The following is a 16773-nucleotide window of genomic DNA, read 5'->3' as shown; positions in this document are numbered from 1 at the left end:
CCACCTGCCTCAGCCTCCCAAAGTGCTAGGATTACAGGTGTGAGCCACTGCACCCAGCCTATGCTTCAGTATTGTTAGTAACTTAGAGGTAATAATAACTTGTGTGTCTATTTTAAGGATTAAATGAAATATGTAATGTGTTTAGTATATAGTAGGCATTCAACAAGTACTACTCCTCTACCATTTGCAGCTCTTTCATCCTTGGCCCCTGAGTAGGATAACCAACTAATCCTAAAATTTGAAAGCCCCATGATCCAGGAATCTTCTAAGTCCCAAGCAAACCATAATAGTTAGTACCTTACTCTCTCATTAAATGGGGACACAGCATAGGCTAGAACTCAGACCTACTGAGTCCTACTATTCTTTTCATTATCTTTAGGATTCCTTAATAAGAGATGCTTTAAAAGCACAATGTTTCAATTGGCTAGGACAGCTTAGAAGATTTCATGGTCCTCTAGTTTTAGTAGACAAATTTTTATTTTCAATTTGTTTTTCTTTATATGCTTTATATGTTTTCATTGTCTAAAATTATTTACAAAACTTAAACACTTGGATTATATTAAGGTAGGAAAACTGAAGGACATTCTTCAACAATGGAGTTAGGTTCTTAAACTATGACTAAAGAGCACTTTTTCTTTTTCTTTTTTTTTTTTTTGAGACAGAGTCTTGCTCTGTTGCCCAGGCTAGAGTGCAGTGGCATGATCTCGGCTCAGTGCAACCTCTGCTTCCCGGGCTCAAGTGATTCTCATGTCTCAGCTTTCCCAGTAGCTGGGATTACAAGCATGCACTACACACATCCAGCTGATTTTTGTAATTTTAGTAGAGATGGGGTTTTACCATATTGGCCAGGCTGGTCTGGAACTCCTGGTCTCAAGTAATCTACCTGCCTCGGACTCCCAAAGTGCTGGGATTACAGGTGTGAGCTACAATGCCCAGCCTAATGAGCACTTTTAATCTAGTTGAGAAATCTGCAAGTTTCTACTTGAATCCTAGCACTAGGGCTATAGTATGTCATCCAAATGTCTAAACTGTGATCTAACAAAACTTTTATACATCAACCTCCTAAAATTCTCCTCTGTATTCTTTTTAAAAATCACTTTACTATTTAAATTGTTAAGAATTTTCACAAAAGTTTGGTAAAGGATTGAACTGCAGAAACGTTTGATATAATTGTGACATCTGAGTACCCTTGGGGAAAGAATCTTATAGGTTACCTTGCAATGGGAAGGAGAGAGGCTGGTTCAGTTATCTGACTACACTCGTCCAGCACAACTACTGGAAATTTAAGATCATTCATGCATGGGAATGGGCAGGCTGCACAGGTAACTCCAACTACTTGAACCTTTATTACAAGAAAAATGTTATTAATTAACAACTATTAAGAGAAAATAACGAAATGTATTTACCAAAGAACTCGTGGGCTAAAATTAGAGAGTGAATTTAAATTAGAGAGTGGCTAATTTAATTCCTAGCCATCAGAAATCTTAGGTCATCATATCTCCACATTTTCATTATCCCTACATACAAAATGGAAATCAACAAATGTAGGTTACTTAAGCCACAAGTCCATTAACAAGAACAAATAAAAGACACATTTTGATATTCAGAAGGAAAGTATCACAATATCAAGTATTTGAAAAATAGGATGACACACATACATTATCTTCTAGATGAAGTTAAGTAGACAACATATATTAATCAACACAGGCCAAAGTTCTTCACAAAGAACATTAAATATGCTAACAAAATATTATTTGCTTAGCCTTCAAGCACATTAGTTTTATTTATTTAAAAATGTAAACATGGCTAATTCTTAACAACAGTAAATAAAATGTACTCGTAGCCTGTAAGTATATTTGAATCTTATAAGTTAAACATTTTAGCAGCATGCCATTACTCTGAAGGCAGAAAACTTCACAAAAGCTGAGTTTTAACCTCTAGAACTCAATGTAAACAACAGGGAAATCTATGAATTTTCTAATTAGATGTGGTCATTGGCCTAGTAGCCCACTATCTATACACACACGTGTACATACACATATACACACACACACACACATCCAATTAGAAAATTCCTAGATTTCCTTACTGTTCACATTTAGTTCTAGAGTTTAAAAATCAGCTTTTGTGAAGTTTTTTGCCTTTAGCGTAATGATACACTGCTATAATGTGCAACTTATAAGATTCAAATACACACACACGTGTATGTATACATATGTGTGTATAAACACACACAAACATATACGTATACAGTCATGTACCGCAAAACAATATGATGTTTTGGTCAATGATGAACCAGATATATGATGATGGTCTCATAATATTATAATGGAGCTAATAAATTCCCAGCCCCTGGTGACATCACAACCTCCACAGCACTATGTATTAATCATGTGTTAGTGGTGATACTGGTGTAAACAAACCTACTACACTGCCAGTCATATAAAAGTATAGCACATACAATTATGTACAGTTCATAATACTTGATAATAAATGACATTTTAGTGGTTTATATATTTCCTATAGTATACATTTATTATTTTAGAATATACTCCTAACTTATTAAAAAAAAAGTTGACTATAAAACAGTTTCAGGGACATACTTCAGAAAGTATCCAGAAGAAGGTATTGTTATTATAAGCGATGACAGTCCCATATGTCCTACTGCCCCTAAAAACTTTCCATGGGACAGAATGTAAGGTGGAAGACAGTGATATTGGGTAGGCCTATCCTGACCCTGGGTGGGCCTAGAATAATGTGTGTGTTTGTATCCAGTTTTCAACATTAAAAAAAAAAGTTTTAAAGGTAAAAAAAGAAAAAATTCTAAAAAGTTTATGCTAAATTTAAAGAAATAGCTATTATAGAAACCTAAAACATTAAGTCTTCTTTTAAAAAAATGTTATCTTTTAATTTATTATTCTGTTCTGAGATTCTAACAACAGAAAAGATTTTGTTACTGACCTAGCAAGTATTAATTAACTATAAAGCATTTTTAAAAATTAGTTTTATTGTGAAGACATGTCACTTTAGAAATGTGTCAGGTCTTCTGGGCACAGTGGTTCATGCCTATAATCCCAGCACTTTGGGAGGCAGAGGTGGGAGTATCACTTAAAGTCAGGAGTTCGACACCAGCCTGACCAACATGGTGAAACCCCATCTCTACTAAAAATACAAAAACCAGCGGGGCATGATGGTGGGTGCCTATAATCCCAAGCTACTCAGGACACTGAGACAGGAGAATCACTTGAACCCAGGAGGTGGAGGTTGCAGTGAGCTGAGATCATGCCACTACACTCCAGCCTGAGTGACAAAGTGAGACTCCAGCTCAAAAAAAAAAAAAAAAAAAAAAAACTATGTCAGGTCTGAATGCCTGACTGGACCTTAGAAATATACCAGAGAAAACTTCTAAAAAAAGAATTCCTCTAAAATATTTTCATGTGTGAATAGGTGATACCAATGAGCAACAGATCATGGTAACTGGGCTTTCATTCAGAAAAGCATCCAAGAAATCATTAACAATGATATATAAGAATAATGATTCTTACATATCATTATCATGTTGGGTGAATAAAATGGTATGTAGTCAACATAAATGACTAATTTGTATTAATTGAACACAGCCAAACTAAGCCTTTCTGGATTTGGTTAAGAAAAGAATACAGAGTCAACTCTGCAATTCAAATAATAGAAAGTTAGTCTGAAGTTTTCTGAGGACTTCCAGAACCAAAACTTGTTATAGATTGGTTAATATTTCCAGTTTCTCCTTCCCTCCCTAGGAAAGTATTATTACACATCCACACCCTTTGCCATGTTACCTGGCAGTACTTCCCACCAGAGAAGTAGAGGAGTTTATTTCCCTGCCTAAATGATATTAGGCTTGACCATGTGACCTCTTACAGCAAATGGAATGTTAGCAGACATAATATAAGCTGAAGCTTTAAATGTGTTTCTGGGAGAACAATCCAAGAGGGCTGATCGCTAACATCTCAGGATTGCAGCTCCCAGTGAAAGCGCAGAGAATGAGAGGACGCCACACTTTCAGACAAATTTTGGTCGCTCATGGAGCAGAAGATTCCCAGTGGAGGAGCTGCACGGGTCGCCAGCGCGACTCTTGTGGCTGGTGCAGTGGTTTTACCAGCACCTCGGCTCAGCAGCTCTTGGTGCAGAGTAAACGGGACTGGTTCCCCTTCTGACCGAGGTTTGGAGCTCCAGGAAGGCACAGTCGCCTATTACGGATTCAAGAAGGAAGCCAGACTGGAGATTCCCGGGCAGAAAAGCATCATCAGTCTTAACGCTGCTGTTTTGGCCGGCGCAGTGGGTTGCTCATATTTCAGTCCTGGGAATTAACAACTTGGACGTCCACTCAGAGACCTCATTTGAAAGTTGGTAATTACAAAGATGACAGGTGGATAAATTTACAATGATGGGAAGAAACCAGCATAAAAAGGCTGAGAATACTCAAAATCAGAATGCCTCTCCCTCTAAAAAGGATCACAGTTCCTCATCAACAAGGGAACAAGGCTTGATGGAGAAGGAGCGCATCCCATTAACAGAATCAGGCTTCAGAAGATGGATAATAAGAAACTTCTGTGAGTTAAAAGAACATGTTGTAGCCCAATGTAAAGAAACTAAGAACTTTGAAAAAAAAGGTTTGACAAAATCCAAATGAGAATAGACAACTTAGAGAGGAATATAAGTGAATTAATGGAACTGAAGAATACAATACAGAAACTCTGAGAAGTATGCACAGGTTTAAACACTCGAATTGTTCAAGCAGAAGAAAGGATATCAGAGGTTGAAGTACAACTTAATGAAATAAAACAAGAAGACAAGATTAGAGAAAAAAGGATAAAAAGGAATGAGCAAAGTCTCCAAGAAATGTGGGACTATGTGAAAAGACCAAATCTACGTTTGATAGGTGTATCTGAATGCAACAGAGGGAATGAATCCAAGCTGGAAAATATTCTTCAGGATGTTATGCAGGAAACTTTTCCTAAACTAGCAAAGCAGGTCAATATTCAACCCCAGGTAATACAGAGAACACCACAAAGATATTCCTCAAGAAGAGCAACCTTAAGGCACATAATCGTTAGATTCACCAGGGTTGAAACGAAGGAGAAAATACTAAGGGCAGCCAGAGAGAAAGGTCAGGTTACCCACAAAGGGAAGCCTATCAGACTTACAGCAGATCTCTCAGCAGAAACTCTACAAGCCAGAAGAGAGTGGGGGCCAATATTCAACAGCCTTAAAGAACAGAACTTTCAGACCAGAATTTCATATCCAGCCAAACTAAGCTTCACAACTGAAGGAAAAATAAAATCTTTTATGAACAAGCAAGTACTCAGAGATTTTATTACCACCAGGCCTGCTTTACAAGAGCTTCTGAAAGAAGCATTACACATAGAAAGAAACAACCAGTATTAGCCTTTCTAAAAATATACCAAAAAGTAAAGAACATCAACATAAAGAAGAATTTACATCAACGAATGGATAAAACAGCTAGTTAACATCAAATGGCAGTAATCCTAAATTTAAATCGACTAAATCCCCCAATCAAAAGATACAGCCAAAACCCAACAGTATGCTACATCCAGACCCACTTTACATGCAAACATACACAAAGACTCAAAACAAAGGGATGGAGAAAGACTTACCAACCAAATGGAGAGCAAAAATAAATAAATAAATAAAAAGCAGGAGATGCAATTCTCGTATCTGATAAAATAGATTTTAAAGCAACAAAGATATAGTGGTAAAAGAATCAATGCAACAATAAGAGCTAATGATCCTAACACCCAGATACATAGAGACTTAGACTCAATGAGACAGAAAATTAATAAGGATATCAAGGACTCGAACTCAGATCCGGAACAAGTAAACTTAATAAATATTTATTTATTTATTTATTTATTTTTATTTATTTATCACAAATGAAATTGCCTCTAGAGACATAATAAAGTAATGGCTACCTTATACTTAGCACCAAGATTTGTTAGGAAGAGCCTCTTTACATATGTTACGTTGTTTAACCCTCACTACAGCTCTAGATGACATCTCCTCTTTAAATACACAAAATATACATTCTTGTCAATACCACATCACACCTACCCATAGGTTTAAATGAAATATTGATTGGCCATTATTAATACCCATTTTTTTTTAGAATAAAGCAACATTTCCGTTCTCTCTCCCTCTTTTTCTTCCTCTTTCTTCCTCTCCTTCACTCCTTTTTTTTCTTTCCTTCTTTAAAAAAAAAAAAAAGAAACAAACAAAAAAAAGAATTCAACTTGTAGACCTCTAGATCCAGGTCAGCAATGTCCCTCTCATTGCCTGATTTCCTTCCTTCCCTTCTCTCCCTCTCTCCCTCCCTCCCTCCCTCCTTTCCTTCCTTTCTCCCTCCCTCCCTTCCTCCTTTCCTCCCTTCCTGCCTTCCTTCCTTCCTCCCTTCCTACAAAAAATAATAATAATAATAAAAATAAAAGTGTTTCTGTGATCTGTCCTGCCCTCTTGCACTTCTGCCATCTGTCAGAAGATCATGCCATAGCAAATGTTATCAGAAAGACAGACTTGACCCATAGCCTCAGGCCAAGCCACACCACTTGACGTGTAGAGTCATAAGCTGTTGTCTTAAAGTACTGAGACTGAGTTTGTTAACACTCATTATTTCAGCAATAGCTTATCAATACAGGGTCCCAAGTAGACTAATTTTCTCAAATCTCTAGCATAAAGTTGCCAATGTGCAAGTGGTCCAGGAAGCCAACAACTTTCTTTTCCTCCATCCCCACTGCTTTTCCCCATGCTCTCCCTTCACAGGAGGAAGATGCTGATTGATTTCTTTCTCTTTCAACAGTTGATGCCTAGGCTTCCCTGGATCAAAACTTGATAAAGGAGATGGTGCTACTTGTTATAGCCTGGAATCGTGTGTGCTTAGTCTTGGATCCCAATACCTGGAAGTGTTTGAACTACCTGGATTCTTGGATATACACAAACACTGAAAGTCTTGGCTGTCTTGGACAGCATCAAAGACAAATTTCACTTAGATATTCTGCTCAGGGTCAGACCTTCTCTATCACTATTTCTCTTAGAATACAACCAATTTTACTTAACTTGCAAGGAATCTATTCCCACCTCTATACTTTCCTCCTCAAGCCTATGAAAAGAAAGTAAAGAGGGAGGAGAAAGGATGATTCAGCCATGGTGAGTTGGAGATATTCATGAATGTGAGGAATGCTTTGAAGCAAACATAAAACATGCACTGGGTAGACTATATCCAAGGATACACATGCTTGCATCTTAGTAGAATCCAAGTTATCACAGCAGTTTGTTTTATTTAAAGGAAATATTTTTTCATCAACAGAAATAAGAGAATCTGAATGGCATATATAAACCAAGAAACAAATTGAAGCTACTACTTCTTACCTGTTTCAGCAGGGTTCTATTGGTCCCCAGTTTATGCTGCTCAATGCTTTTTCTCACATAGACTCTTTCTGTAGGAGTCAGGTCTTCTTTCATTAGTGCATGTAGTTCTTTTAATTGTTCACTTTCATTTTCTGAGCCAGCATGTAAGCTAAAGAATTATACAGAAAACACTCCTTTTTATTCCATTTTTCATAACATCACAGTAAAACAAAATACAGATTTTCTAAGTTAACCAAGAAAAGATAAGCCTTTCTCCATTCTTCAAAAACCAAATTTAAGGTAAGAGTGATCTGAAATTACCATACTTCCCTCTGACCATGCCGTGACTTCTGGAATTTTGCATTCTTACCTATAAGGTAAGATTGGTTTGGCAATCTTCCTAACACTCCCAACTCTGACAAAGTTTTCAAATCCAAGACTGAGAAGCCTTTAAATAAGAAAATAATATAAAGTAGATTCTGATTATTTAGGAAACAGATAATATAAATATTTTAGAATATAAAATAAAGTTTCAAATAATAACTGTTATTACAATTAATTTTATGTAACAGTATATTTTAATTATAAAATTGAATGTGAAATACCTAAACTCATATAATGTAAATGCTTGAAAAAAATAGTTGGTTTTTTAAACATAAGGCATTTTCTAGAGAATTTTTAAATATGCGTTATTCCATTTTGAAGGCTCATTAAATGTTCATAAAATACCAATGTTAGTATTTATTACAAATAAAATTGCCTCTAGGGACATAATAAAGTAATGGCTACCTTATACTTAGCACCAAGATTTGTTAGGAAGAGCCTCTTTACATATGTTACGTTGTTTAACCCTCACTACAACTCTAGATGACATCTCCTCTTAGAGATAAGGACCCAAGCTGAGAGGAGAGGTATCATGATTCAAACCCAGGCAACTCTGTCTACATCCAAAGGTTATGATCATTTTCCTACATACGTTACCCTCCAGTTAGGTCTTTCTGAGGAAGAACCCCCTCACCTACACTTCCCTTTTATATATCTTACTAGCACTATGCTGGGAACACAGCTGGAACTCAGTCAATGCCCAACCATCCAAAACTTCTTCCACCATGTCAAAATGGGAATTTAAAGAACTGGAGAACTAAACTCTAGCTCTCTGAAATAATATTCCAAAATAATTATGAAACAAACTATTTAGTGTCAATATATGAATAGATTCAATTGTTAAATTTTTCACAGTCTTCACCTTGAAGAATAACAGATACTTAACAGGCTGAAATACTAGTTTTTTTCCAACGCAAGTTTGGTTAAATCTATAATAATAAAGGGTAAAGTCTCCTCAAAGTACTATTCACCCCATGCTCTTTCATTTCTTCTCAAGAAACTGTTCCATCCATTACAAAAGGAAAACACTGTTCAAGTATACAACGAAAATGTTATTTCAGTGTGAAAAACCCATATAAAACCAGACTATAGGCAGTTGAGGTTCAGATCCTACTTAGGATGCACATTTCTCATGTCCTCATCAGAGATTTAAGCATTAAGGAATCTCTTTTATATGTTTCCTGTAAACTTTTAGTATTGAGTATTTACCTTCCCTCCTCATTCTACCTCTTCTTTTGTTTTGTTTTGTTTTCTAATAGTCTACAGTTCAATTTTCATCTTGGGCTAAGCAATCTAAAGTTCTTTCCTGTGTAGACTCCAGGTAACTCATTATCTTTATTTCAAAAAAAACATTGTCCTCAGCCACTCTTTTAAATTACTTATAAGAGTGTACACTGGAAGAATCTTTCTGAAGGGAAATTTTGAAAAGCATATTTAGAAGCTTAAAAGTTTTCATATTGTTTATTCAAGGCTTAGGATTATATTCCTAAGGAAAGAATCAAAAACGGATACAGAGTTTTATGTTTAAGGATCTTTGTCATAATATAATTCATACTGACAAGAATTTGGAAATAATTTGCTAATCAAAAATTTCTTAAAATATGGTATAAGCAAATCATTGAATATAATAGTTATAAAAAATTATGTTTTCTAAGATTTTTTTTTTGGGGGGGACAGAGTCTCACTTTGTCACCCAGGCTGTAGTGCAGTGATGCAATCTTGGCTCAGTACAACCTCCACCTCCCAGGTGATTCTTGTTCCTCAGCTAGCTGAGTAGCTGGAATTACTGGCGTGAGCCACCATTCCCAGCTAATTTATATATTTTTAGCAAAGATGGAGATTCACCATGTTGGCCATGCTGGTCTTGCACTCCTGGCCTCAAGTGATCTACCTGCCTCAGCCTCCCAAAGTGCTGGGAATATAGGCGTGAGCCACCTTTTTTAAGTAAAAAAAGCAGGACACAAAACAACACATACTATGGAATCTCAAAGTTGGAAAATGAAATGTGTGTGTGTGTGTGTGTGTGTGTGTGTATTTAAAAATCTGTAAATAAATATAATAAAACATCTGTATAGTCTGCATATATTCCACATAAGCATCAACTTGTATGATTATGAAAATTAATTTTTAAAAAACCTAGACTTAAAAATAATGAAGTGTTTCTCCTAATCAAACTTTGCCATTTACATTGAAATTCAGATCATTAAACATTGGAATGTTGGTTAAATATTGTAATACTTCTTTGCATTTTTAATGAAGTCATGCAATCACAAAAGTTACCTTCAGAACAGATTGTTATTATCTTCTTTGCATCCCTCTTATTGAAATAAAAAACATAATTTACTTGGTTTTTTGGTTTTTTTTTTTTTTTTGAGACAGAGTCTCCCTCTGTCACCCAGGCTAGAGTGCAGTGGTGCAATCTCAGCTCACTGCAGACTCCACCTCCTGAGTTCAAGCAATTCTCCTGTCTCAGCCTCCTGAGTAGCTGGGATTATAGGCACCTTCCACCAGGCCTGGCTAATTTTTTTTTTTTTTTTTTTTTTTTTTTTAGTAAAGATGGGGTTTCACCATGCTGGCCAGGCTGGTGTCAAACTTCTGACATCAAGCAATCTGCCTGCCTTGGCCTCCCAAAGTGCTGGGATTACAGATTTTAGCCACCACACCCAGCCTGATTTTAACCTACTTCTAAGGTAATAGACCCAAGACTCCTGGGTCAGAGACAAGAGCACAGGCACAGGAAGCAGCATAATCATCAACATATCTGCTTCCCTTGGCTTCCAAGTCACATGAGGAGACAAAAAACAGGGTACAGGTAGATGCCTGCACATACCGTGGGTTGAGGAGTAAGGCAAGAACACTGAGGTTGGTGATCTATTATCTTATTAGAAGTAATAAGCAAGCCTACTCTTTGTCCTAGAGGGACAGTTTTTACTTCATCAGTCAGAATTGCTTATTGCAAACAAACTGTGACAAATGCGTTGGATAAGAATGGTCAGGGCCTTGCATCCTTGGCATCCTAGCAGGGGGATGCTCAAGGCCACTGGCAGATTACCTCCCCCAATAATACATCTCTTGCCCTATATGTTCTTGGCTGAACTTGAATTTTTGCATGAGTATCACTGTGCCAAAATTTTCAGTTTTGGTTTTGATTTTATCCTACTTACAAACTAATTAGTTAGCCTGTTACTGTTTCACAGATGCTGGCTCCTGGGTCAGAGACAAAGGTCTTGCATTCTTGGCATAACCAGCAAGACTACATGGACACTCAGGGCTCATAGTGGGTTAGCTCTCTCAACAATATCCCAAAACATTAGCTACTTAAATGCACTTGTCATGCCTACCCAAGAAGTACTCTGTCAACAGCCACATTCGTAGAAGAAGAAATCAGAAGTTTCCATGGCCTTGCATTTCCAGTGTTCGGAGCTTCATTCTTTTCAAACAGCTGTACAAAGAACAAAATCACCACTGCCAGCAAATAACTCTTTCCTGCTCCAAACACACCTAATTATTTTAAAAGAAAGAGAAAAAAATAAAAAGTATAAAATAAATAACTTTCTTTTTTCTTTTTCTTTTTTTGAGACGGAGTCTTACTCACTCTGTCACCCAGGCTGGAGTGTAGTGGCATAATCTCGGCTCACTGTAACCTCCACCTCCTGGTTTCAAGTGATTCTCCTGTTTCAGCCTCCTGAGTCACTGGGATTACTGGTGTGTGCCACCACGCCTGGCTAAGTTTTGTATTTTCAGTAGAGGCAGGGTGTTACCATATTGGCCCAGCTGGTCTGAAACTCCTGAACTCATGTGATCTACCTGCCTTGGCCTCCCAAAGTGCTGGAATTACAGGTGTGAGCCACTGTGCCTGGCCAAATGTAAATGAATTTCTACAGGCATAACAAATATTTCATCCATCTCTCCCTCCTTCATTTAATTAATATGTTCAAAAAACATTGAGTGCTCCCTATGGGCAAAGCACAGGGGATAAACAGATAACCAAAATACCTCCACTTTTAATGAGACCATCACCTACTTAAAATGACAAGTAAATAAATAATTATAAAATAATATGGTAAGTAATATTATTTTGGATCAGAGAAGGAAGAAAACCTATCTCTGTTTTGATGGAGATGGGAATACTTCCTAAAATTAGGAAGTAGAACTAAGAATTCCAGAATAAGCTATCCAGACTGCTTAAAGAAAGGGCCATTCCAGGCAGAGCTGTCACAAAGCATGTAGCTGTTAAAAGAACTTTTCTATATAACCTCTACCAAATAGGCAAGAGATGAGGCTGATAAGGTAGGCACAGGGATAAATCACAAAAGGTCTGTTTGCAATAACTAAACAAAGTTTGAATTTTATCTTAAAGGCCAAAGAAGTCATCTAAAGATCTTAAGCAGTGGGTTTGATTTTTTTTTTTTTTTTAAACAGAGTCTGGCTCTGTTGCCCAGGCTGGAGTGCAGGGTGCAATCTTGACTCACTGCAATCTCTGCCTCCCAGGCTCAAGCCATCCCCCAACCACAACCTTCCAAGAAGCTACAGGTGCATGCCTCCATGCCCAGCTAATTTTTAAATTTTGTAGAGGTAGGGTTTGGTTTTGCCATGTTGTCCAGGCTGATCTTGAACTCCTAAGCTTAAATGACCTACCCTCCTTGACCTCCCAAAGTCCTGGGATTACAGGTGTGAGGCCAAGCAATGGGTTTGACTTTATCAGATTGTGTTTTAAGAAAACAACTTGAATGAAAATATGAAGTAAGGCAAAACTAATGGTAGATCTATTAGAAAGTTGTGTGAGATAATTATAATAACAATAAATGTTAACTTTACTAAGCATTTCCCATGTGCCAAGCACTGTTCTAAGCTCTTTACATATGTTAACTAATTTAATCCTCCAACCCTATGAGGTGAATGCTATTATGATCTCCATTTTACAGAGTAGGAAATTAAAGATTAAGAGATATATAACCTGCCCAAAATCATACAGCCCACAAATGATGGAGTCAGGACGTAAATTCAGGATTCTAACTCTAGAGCCCACACTCTTATCCACAAGGTTACATGGAGATATGGTGAAGGCTTGGACTGAGAAGGTACAAGTACAACGGAGAAGAGATACTCAATATGAAAGATAGATAGAAGCTAGAGGGAACACATCTCAGTGACTAATCTGATGGTGGGAGATGAATAGTAAGAGAATAAGAGGAGGATTAAGAGAGAGTCACTTAATCTTGAGAGAAAAAATAGTCTAGGATGACTCTCAGGTTTGATTTGGTCAACAAGGTGGATGTGATGTAATTCCTCAAAATAGGACAAAAAAGTAGGATTAGCTTCGGGATTGACTATGAGAGGAAATGTGCTACAGAGGCAACAGAATCCAGATAGAACTATTTACTATAAGTAGAAGGAAGTAAATCTCCTTCACTGTGACAGAACCAAGAGGTAAGAATAGCTCCAAAATTAGATAAATTGGAGAAGGAGGGCAGGACACTGAAAGCAATTTCTGTTATGACCTCCATTTCCTCTTCAGAGTCAAGAGAAAGGGTAAGAATGAGGTTATGAGAAGAATTAAGGTTTGTAATCACTGATATAAAGGATAGAAGAGTGAGCTGACTAGGAATAAATAAAAGATTTTGCCGATCAAGTTAAATCTATTCTAGTAGAGCAACATGTAAACATCTAGATTGAATCTGAATACTCTGACCATAAGCTTATGATGCTACTCATTTATCTGATAGCTAATAAGTCTCCCTTTTAGGGTAGTCAGTTTTGTTCTCATCTAACAGTTTACCAAAGTAGGATCAGGTTAAAAAAGTCTACTTAGAGGGCCGGGCGCGGTGGCTGATGCCTATAATCCCAGCACTTTGGGAGGCTGAGGTGGGTGGATCACGAGGTCAAGAGATCGAGACCATCCTGGTCAACAAGGTGAAACCCCATCTCTACTAAAAATACAAAAATTAGCTGGGCACGGTGGTGCGCGCCTGTAATCCCAGCTACTCAGGAGGCTGAGTCAGGAGAATTGCTTGAACCCAGAAGGCGGAGGTTGTGGTGAGCCGAGATCATGCCATTGCACTCCAGTCTGGGTAACAACAGCGAAACTCCGTCTCAAAAAAAAAGTCTACTTAGAGTTATTCTTGAATCTCTTTTGATTAGGAAATTATAAAGGAGCAGACTGAGTTATAAAAGCTTACAAATAGAAAACAATTACAATTATTTTCTTTCTTGCTTCTTACCATGTATGATCGTGATAGGGAGGGTATGAGCTTGCAGTTCCTTCACTTCTTCAACACTTTCATGTGATGCCATCATCTGAGCTATCTGGATTAGAGCTATAGCTTGATCTTTGTTTAACCTGTGTGCCTCAATCACCTCACTAGCTAACTTCAATGTTGCTCCTAGGCCGAGTAGTTCAAATTTTGTGCTGACATTTGTGAAGGCTGGTGGGAAAAATTTTCTCTTACTGACTCTTTTGTTGCTAACTATAGTTGGCGAAGACCTAATAAAAATGAAGCAAATAAACAACAAAAAAAATTAAAGGCATTTGAAAAGATGAGTAGAACAATTCATAACTTAGCCCTCACTTTGTAAGCATTACAGAGAACAGTTTTTTACGGAAACAAACAGTAAGTGGATATATACTGTAAATGGATACATACGTCAATATTGAGGAGGGTAGAAGAGAACTAATGTTTATTGAATATTTACTAAGTGCTGACACTCTAAGCATTTTACATGTTACTTGCTGAAATCTTCACAATAACACTAGGAAGTAATTAATTATCCAAAATACAGATACAAGAATATTAAACTTCCCCCAACACCATACCACAAATAAGTGGTAGACTGACTTTAAAACCGATGCTCTATTATCCAAATCTGACTGAGATAATTAGCCCTCGTTTCAGGTAAAACTAGTTTTATTTATTTATTGGTTTTATTTATATTTCTATGAAAACTCAATTCATTTCAAATTGGATGAACAATTTGAAAAAAAAAAAACATTTTAGAGGATTTGCTTATCTGCTTCCTTCTTTCCTTCTTTCCTTCCTTCCTTCCTTCCTTCCTTCCTTCCTCCCTCCCTCCCTCCCTCCCTCCCTCCATCCTTCCTTCCATCCTTCTCTCCCTCGCTCCTTCATTTTTTCTGATCTTGTCACCCAGGCAAAAAAAAAATTGGATGAACAACATAAAGAAATCACAAGGATATTTTTTTTACCTAGGACTTCATTGTAGTGAGAAAAATAAAACACCACAGATAGATAATAACATTCCAAAATGAAAACTGAACTTTTTTCTTATCATTTTAATGCATTTAATATAATACCACTTCCAATTTTTTAAAAAGGGACATGGTGCTTGAGAAATTGAAAATGAAATATGCCTATATCAAGAATAAAATCAGCATCAATATACACACTGGATTCAAACTGTAACATTTAACATTTAAATGTTAAATAATTTGTGGTACAAAAATACAGATAATAAAAAATAAAATCAACACTGAAATAATCCTTAAATTATTTCTTGAGAAAGTGAAAAAATTTACAGTAACATTACATTTATTAGCTCAAACATTAATAAATAGATTAAAAATAATGCTTAATTCTTTTTCTCTTGTGTTTTGTTTTGTTTTGTTTTTTGAGATGGAGTTTCGCTCTTGTTTCCCAGGCTGGAGTGCAATGGCGTGATCTCGGCTCACCACAACCTCCGCCTCCTGGGTCCAGGCAATTCTCCTCCCTCAGCCTCCTGAGTAGCTGGGAGTACAGGCATGCACCACCATGCCCAGCTAATTTTTTGTATTTTTAGTAGAGACGAGGCTTCACTATGTCAACCAGGATGCTCTCGATCTCTTGACCTCGTAACCCACCCGCCTCGGCCTCCCAAAGTGCTGGGATTACAGGCGTGAGCCACCGCGCCCAGCTTCTTTTTTTCTGAGACAGAGTTTCGCTCTTGTTGCCCAGGCTGGAGTGCAATGGTGCAATCTCGACTCACTGCAACCTCCGCCTCCTGGGTTCAAGCAATTCTCCTGCCTCAGCCTTCCAAGTAGTTGGGATTACAAGCATGCATCAGCACGCCCAGTTATTGTATTTTTAGTAGAGACAAGGTTTCTCCATATTGGTCAGGCTGGTCTCGAACTCCCAACCTCAGGTGATCCACCTGCCTCAGCCTCTCAAAGTGCTAAGATTACAGGCGTGAGCCACCGCGCCCAGACCTTTTTCTCTTTTTAACTACTAACAGTAATGTCATAGTCTGAAAAATAATTACAATTTCATTGACAACATTTTGTAATGTACTTTTATTGAATTTTCCATATTCACTTCTGATTAGCATTTTTTAATACCAATGACTCAAAGGTAAAAAAAAATGACTTACATTGTTAACAGGTACTGTGTTAGAGGTAGAGTAGCTGGATTAAAGTAGTCCTGAATGTTTTTCAAAGTAGTCAGTTCTGTGCTAGCATTACAAACCAATAACGCATGGACAACCACTGTACAGAGGATGCAGAAAATAAACATTTGATGTAAACAAAATGGACCATAAAAACTCTGTTAAATGTCCACAGAACTCAGAGTTTGGCTACTGGATTAAGCACATGATATAAAACAAACTCTTAAACACACACAGAGATCCCAAACTCATGTTCATTAAATTACTATGCTATCTGCCCATTAGTTTTATAATAGGTACCCATAAATTGCATAATTTAAATCATATTTGGACTTCTATATATCAGCAAATGATCAAGAACAGCTGCGTTGAGTCAGTACCCAGTGGCACAACTTCACAGCAGTTCCCTTTAATTAACATATCACTTGTGTCATACAGTAGTATTTGTATAATTTTTAAACACTTCCTTGCATTTTTTCTTCAATTACTTTACAGAAATATATGGAAAACAAAAAATCAGAACAATCTAATTAAAAAATTAGAACAAAACAATCCCACACACAGCATTCTTCCTCAGAGAAATATCTATATATTCAACTTTCACACGCATTTTCAGGA

General features: G+C 37.0%; 1 protein-coding gene across 23 annotated transcripts in view; it reads right to left on the bottom strand.

Annotated features, from left to right (window-relative positions):
- Nucleotides 1-16773, bottom strand: part of ZGRF1 (zinc finger GRF-type containing 1) — a 99030-nt gene that overhangs the window by 9337 nt on the left and 72920 nt on the right. For 21 of the 23 annotated variants that reach the window (XM_035293094.3, XM_078366672.1, XM_078366668.1 and 18 more), the window contains 6 exons: nucleotides 16141-16255; nucleotides 14004-14266; nucleotides 11124-11283; nucleotides 7769-7846; nucleotides 7420-7567; nucleotides 1215-1342 (listed from right to left, as the gene is read on the bottom strand). In XM_035293094.3, coding sequence (XP_035148985.2) covers nucleotides 1215-1342; nucleotides 7420-7567; nucleotides 7769-7846; nucleotides 11124-11283; nucleotides 14004-14266; nucleotides 16141-16255 — 892 coding nt within the window. The remainder of the gene's footprint in view (nucleotides 1-1214; nucleotides 1343-7419; nucleotides 7568-7768; nucleotides 7847-11123; nucleotides 11284-14003; nucleotides 14267-16140; nucleotides 16256-16773) is intronic. The other 2 variants (XM_078366676.1, XM_078366666.1) reach the window with 1 other exon arrangement.

Source organism: Callithrix jacchus, chromosome 3 (assembly GCF_049354715.1).
Source record: "Callithrix jacchus isolate 240 chromosome 3, calJac240_pri, whole genome shotgun sequence".
NCBI lineage: Eukaryota > Metazoa > Chordata > Mammalia > Primates > Cebidae > Callithrix > Callithrix jacchus.
Note: the sequence above shows the minus strand (reverse complement) of the source record. Positions and strands in the feature narration are given on the sequence as shown.